Here is a 6,000-nt window from a genome sequence, read left to right on the forward strand (position 1 = left end):
GACAGGTCGCCTGTTCAGTGATTATGCAGCTCGCCGATCACGGACCAATAGCAGGCAGCACTGCAGGTCTTCTCGTCCAAATATGGTCACGTCTGGCTCCAAGAAAACAAAGATGGCGACGGTCACAATGCGGAACTCGAGGCTTCAAATGGGGAGGACAGGAACCAATAGGTGACGTGACGGTGGCTACGTCCTTATTTCTTATACAGTCTACTAACTAACTACAGTATGCTTTGTACTGGGTTGTCCTCTGTTTCTCACTTACCACATTCTGGAGACTCATCGGAGCCGTCGGAGCAGTCGATGTCATGGTCACACACAAAGTGCTTGGGGATACACTGTCTGTTCTGGCACATGAACTCATTCTCCACATCGCAAGTGCTGTTGGTGTACGCTGCCAAAGAGAGAGAGAACACTCGGCTTAATGGGGAAGGAAACATTGGCTCTTTTTTTGGCTATTGGGCTAGTAGGCAACGTGAAATTGCACAAATCAAGATAAACGTGTTATTTTTGGGGGGTTGGATGGGGGACTTTTTTTATATTAGCAAAGTTTAGATGTTGAAGAAGGCACTCAATTTAACAAAGCTTTAGGATCACTAAATACTTATTTGTTAGCAAACTAAGCTTGTTCACCAACTTTCAGGGCGATTTTTCAATGTAGGACATCATTTTTGAAAGCTTACGATCTGCACCCTCACAATCTGTACAAAAGAAAAGAAAAATGACCCTGGCCTACTTGTTACCCAAAACACCAGTCCCTGTCACATTAAACACCAGTCCCTGTCACATTAAACACCAGTCCCTGTCGCATTTTTGTGACTGTCCTACTCACTGCACCCGGCCTTGACGCTCTCGTCGGCTCCATCGGGGCAGTCCTTGTCCCCGTCACACTTCCAGCGCTGAGGCACACACATGTGGGAGCCTGGACACTGGAACGCCTCGGGACTGCAGGTCTTAGATTCTGTGAACATATGGGAGAGGTTACATAATGACACTGCGTCATCATGGAGTCCTGCTCATTATGCTTCCACAGTGTGTGAGAGCAGCCAGTAATACCCTGAGAGCAGCCAGTAATACCCTGAGAGCAGCCAGTAATACTCTGAGAGCAGCCAGTAATACTACTGAGAGCAGCCAGTAATACCCTGAGAGCAGCCAGTAATACTCTGAGAGCAGCCAGTAATACCTTGAGAGCAGCCAGTAATACACTGAGAGCAGCCAGTAATACACTGAGAGCAGCCAGTAATACACTGAGAGCAGCCAGTAATACACTGAGAGCAGCCAGTAATACTACTGAGAGCAGCCAGTAATACCCTGAGAGCAGCCAGTAATACACTGAGAGCAGCCAGTAATACACTGAGAGCAGCCAGTAATACTACTGAGAGCAGCCAGTAATACCCTGAGAGCAGCCAGTAATACCCTGAGAGCAGCCAGTAATACTACTGAGAGCAGCCAGTAATACCCTGAGAGCAGCCAGTAATACTCTGAGAGCAGCCAGTAATACCCTGAGAGCAGCCAGTAATACCCTGAGAGCAGCCAGTAATACTCTGAGAGCAGCCAGTAATACCCTGAGAGCAGCCAGTAATACTCTGAGAGCAGCCAGTAATACCCTGAGAGCAGCCAGTAATACTACTGAGAGCAGCCAGTAATACCCTGAGAGCAGCCAGTAATACACTGAGAGCAGCCAGTAATACTCTGAGAGCAGCCAGTAATACCCTGAGAGCAGCCAGTAATACTCTGAGAGCAGCCAGTAATACCCTGAGAGCAGCCAGTAATACCCTGAGAGCAGCCAGTAATACTCTGAGAGCAGCCAGTAATACCCTGAGAGCAGCCAGTAATACTCTGAGAGCAGCCAGTAATACTCTGAGAGCAGCCAGTAATACCCGTGGCTGCCAGTTGACGAGGACAGAGTGGAAATAATAAGTGTGACTCACTGCATTTCTGGTCCTCATCAGAACCATCTCCGCAGTCGTCAGAGCCGTCACACACCCAGTGGCTGGAGATGCAGCGGTGGTTCCCGCACTCAAACTGCGTGGGCGTACAGAACTTGTCTGCAAGTAGGGGAAAACAGACAGCTTCAACTTTTTTGAAAGGATGATTTCATTCTCCCTAACAACAGCAACAGTAACGGCCATACCTTTCCGTCCACAATGAGAAGATCAATGTGAAGAAGAAAAATGGCTATTCTTTGGTAGCCTGGTAAAACCATTCTGACCTCACATTCTGTAAATAAAGCTAATGTAACTTAAATGTTCTCTACGTCACGTTGTGTATCGGTCTGGACATCGATTTCAGTGGGCGAGTGTACTTGCCTTGACAGACAACTCCTTCAGCCAATCAGCGTCGCCAAATCCGGTCGGAAGAACGGCGAAAATGTCTTTTCTGCCGAGAAACTCACGCTGGTGCATACTCTTGTTCTTGTCTCAATTGTCGTTATTGAGTCTATTTCTGCAATAACTGCACTTACGGCTGTGTTTACTCTACTAGCGTTAACGTCACCACTCGTTGCTTCGGGAGACGCCATTACCATTTTGCCAGCGGCGTTCCTGATTGGTCCAGTGCAATTTCAGGACATTTCTGTGGGCGGCTGGAAGACCAGACTGATGTGCAGATCGAAGCGGAATGTGAGATCCTGTGTTAACGATGGTTTTTACCAGGCTATTTTTTGTTTTGTTTAGGCACCAGTCTTGTTGACTACGGTATATAACTCAACAAACAGTGTGTGGGTAATGGAGGACATGTGTGCAGCAGACTGACCACAGTGCGTCTCGTCGGCTCCGTTCTCACAGTCGTTCTCCTTGTCGCAGGTCCAGCTCATTGGGATGCAGCGGCCGCTGGGACAGGCGAAGAAGTTGATTGGACACTTCAGCTTCCGTTTATCTGCAAGGCGAAAGGAAAGCACAATGTAGGAGGAGCCGCGGCCATTTCAGAGACGCACGGAAAACTGGAGGACACGGGGAGAGAAAAGTGTGTCCAACCTGGGCAGTTCCTCTCGTCTGAGAAGTCTCCACAGTCGTTGTTGCCGTCGCACACCCAGGAGGGCAGGTAGCACAGGGTGGTCTTCTCACAGCTCTGGAAGGAAGCTCCTTTCACTCCCAGACGGAAGAAACGGGAGCAGTCAGTGGCGTCTGAGAGAGAGAATAATAATAAAAACCTTTGACAAAGAACCATGAAGACATACATTTCCTATTCATGTACTGTAGCTGATTCTCCCATGTCAATCTCAATCATTTTAAAGCACAGTGGAGAGAGGTCCACCTTTCCCTCCATCGCTTTTTTTTGCTAACACAAAGAGATAAACACCGCCAGAAAGGGATAGAAAGAGATGTAATAGTCTAGCACAATCTTAGATGTGTGAACCCATGCAGCTGTGAGCACACGACGTCCACTTTAGCAGTCACCAGGATGCCCCCCGAGGTTGGGCTCTTGTCAAAACGCATCTCATTTTCTAGACAGAACTTCTTCTTCCATGTCCTGTCATTCATTTACAATGGTAAGGTGTAGAAATGGTCGAAGCTACAGCAGATCACTTACGGCAGTTCATCTCATCACTGGCGTCTTCACATTGGACCACCTGGTCACAGCGGCTGAAGTTGGAGATGCAGCTTCCGTCTTTGCACTGGAACTCGCCCGGTTTGCACAGGGTCACTGCAGGAAGCACAGGAGGAAGCACCGCGTCAAGTCAACTTTACGGAGAGAAACACTTCATGACAAAGCTCGGTTAAAAGAAAAAGACAACAGAGCAAGAAAAAAGCTATGGGTTTTTCATACATAAACAATTAAGAAAATGGGGGAACATGTGGGGGAGGAAATGGATTCTGCTAATCTAACACTTTCAAGGAGGTTCAACATTCTCAGGGACCACAACAGAGAATCCCTTTACAAAGTTTTAGCCTTGATCAAGGAATGACCAAGAGATCAGAAGACCTAAAGGAGATGTAAAGGGTGTCTGGTAAAGCCAGAAAAGTCCAGAAATTATGTAAACAATTGGCAAGATTTTTAAGTAGGGCAGCCAGTGAAGTGATATGTTTTTTGTTTTTTTTACACCTGTCAGGAGCCTAGCTGATGCTTTTTTTTAAATCACTTGCGTCTGTGAAAGAGACATATTCTTACTGTTGCAGGGCAGCTCGTCGGAGTGGTCGCCACAGTCGTCCATGCCGTCACACCAGAGCTGGTGGCCGATGCAGCGGCCATTGATGCAGCGCCTGTAGCCTTTCTTACACAGGCGATTGGCTGTGGAGCAGTTTGAGATGAAGATCAGTAGCTACTTGACAAGTCAATGCTGTGACAGCTCTACTCAGAGTCACCTGTCACCTCAGAGTGGAGCTGTGACAGCTGTACTCAGAGTCACCTCAGAGTGGAGCTGTGACCGCTCTACTAAGAGTCACCTCAGAGTGGAGCTGTGACAGCTCTACTCAGAGTCACCTCAGAGTGGAGCTGTGACAGCTCTATTCAGAGTCACCTCAGAGTGGAGCTGTGACAGCTCTACTCAGAGTCACCTCAGAGTGGAGCTGTGACAGCTCTACTCAGAGTCACCTCAGAGTGGAGCTGTGACAGCTCTATTCAGAGTCACCTCAGAGTGGAGCTGTGACAGCTCTACTCAGAGTCACCTCAGAGTGGAGCTGTGACCGCTCTACTCAGAGTCACCTGTCACCTCAGAGTGGAGCTGTGACCGCTCTACTCAGAGTCACCTCAGAGTGCAGCTGTGACAGCTCTACTCAGAGTCACCTGTCACCTCAGAGTGGAGCTGTGACAGCTCTACTCAGAGTCACCTCAGAGTGCAGCTGTGACAGCTCTCTTCAGAGTCACCTGTCACCTCAGAGTGCAGCAGGGAAACTCACCGCAGTACGACTGCTTCTCATCAGACTTGTCCTTGCAGTGAGCCATGCCGTCACAGGTCAGGCTGTAGTTGATACAGTCGCCGTTACCACACTCAAAGTCATCGACGTTTCCACACGAAATGTTCAGAGCTGGGAAGGCAGAAACATTTGGAATTAGTGACAAGCGTTCAGCCCCCATCGCATTTTGAGCAAGAATAGGATTTTGTTAAGTATTATCCTAGAATGATATAACTGTATATAGACTGTCCAGTATCTCTCTCCCTCTCCCTCACCAGAGCAGGTATTGTCCTCCAGAAGCCGTCTGTCTCCACGGCAACTGCAGTTGACCCGTGCATCCGATGTGGGCAGACACAGGTCTTGGCAACCTCCGTTATTTGTTCGGCAAGGAGAAAACTCGCCTGAAAGGGTATTATTACCCAGGAGATTTAGTGTATGTAATGTACTGTGTTATATAAAGACATTTTTACCACAATAGCAAGCCGGTAGTCTTGCAGTAGCCAGCTGTAGATACATCTACGTCAGGAAAACACAACTCTGAAAAGTGGTTAACGCCCACACCCCCCAAGACAAGAAAAAGGATGCTTGACAGACATATGAATTGACCAACCACGGACCTCGTGGGCGGTGCGTTCGGAATTTGTTCATGCTGCAAGTCTCCTAAGTGGCCGTGTGCGTGGAAAACCATGGGGCAAAACCCACGTGACAAAACGACAGGAAGTGAAGTTGAAGTGGGGCCGTTTAGCTTGACATCCCCTCGTCTTTGATGATACTCACAGCTGTTGGTGTCGTTGGCCACAGCGATGATGCCCATCGGCTGCTGAGGGATGTCTGCACGCAGCACCTTCATGTCTCCTCCTGTGTATTTGTCGGCCCTGAGGACGGCCCTCCTCACCCAGTCCGTCCAGAAGATGTAGTCTCCATACACAGCCAGGCCAAACGGATGGACCGGCTCATTCTTCAACAACACCTAAAGTAAAAAAAAAAAAATACATATATATTCACCTTTTTCCTGGACCTACGTTTCCCATGATTCTCAGCGGTAGCCGGTTGTCGACTTCCTGTTTACATTTTTTTCACTAGCAAGGAGGTGCGCGTCGCTGTCAAAGAGTGGGAACGTTTGGCTTATTTTATCCGAAATAGCTAAAAATAGTAGCGTTGTGTG

The 6,000-nt window shown here is 48.3% G+C and overlaps 1 protein-coding gene across 1 annotated transcript; it reads right to left on the reverse strand.

The window, feature by feature from the left end:
* Positions 1–265: 265 nt before the first annotated feature.
* LOC310772222 (prolow-density lipoprotein receptor-related protein 1-like) lies at positions 266–5,805 on the reverse strand (the record flags this gene model as incomplete). Its single annotated transcript, XM_083664646.1, has 9 exons — positions 266–394; positions 833–961; positions 1,932–2,048; positions 2,755–2,877; positions 2,976–3,125; positions 3,532–3,645; positions 4,111–4,230; positions 4,839–4,967; positions 5,613–5,805. Coding segments are annotated over 9 exons (1,204 nt in total), but the record flags the coding sequence as incomplete, so codon positions are not given.
* Between the last annotated feature and the right edge of the window lie 195 nt (positions 5,806–6,000).

Source organism: Poromitra crassiceps (assembly GCF_964638095.1).
Source record: "Poromitra crassiceps genome assembly, contig: HAP1_SCAFFOLD_2396, whole genome shotgun sequence".
In the NCBI taxonomy this organism is placed as follows: domain Eukaryota; kingdom Metazoa; phylum Chordata; class Actinopteri; order Beryciformes; family Melamphaidae; genus Poromitra; species Poromitra crassiceps.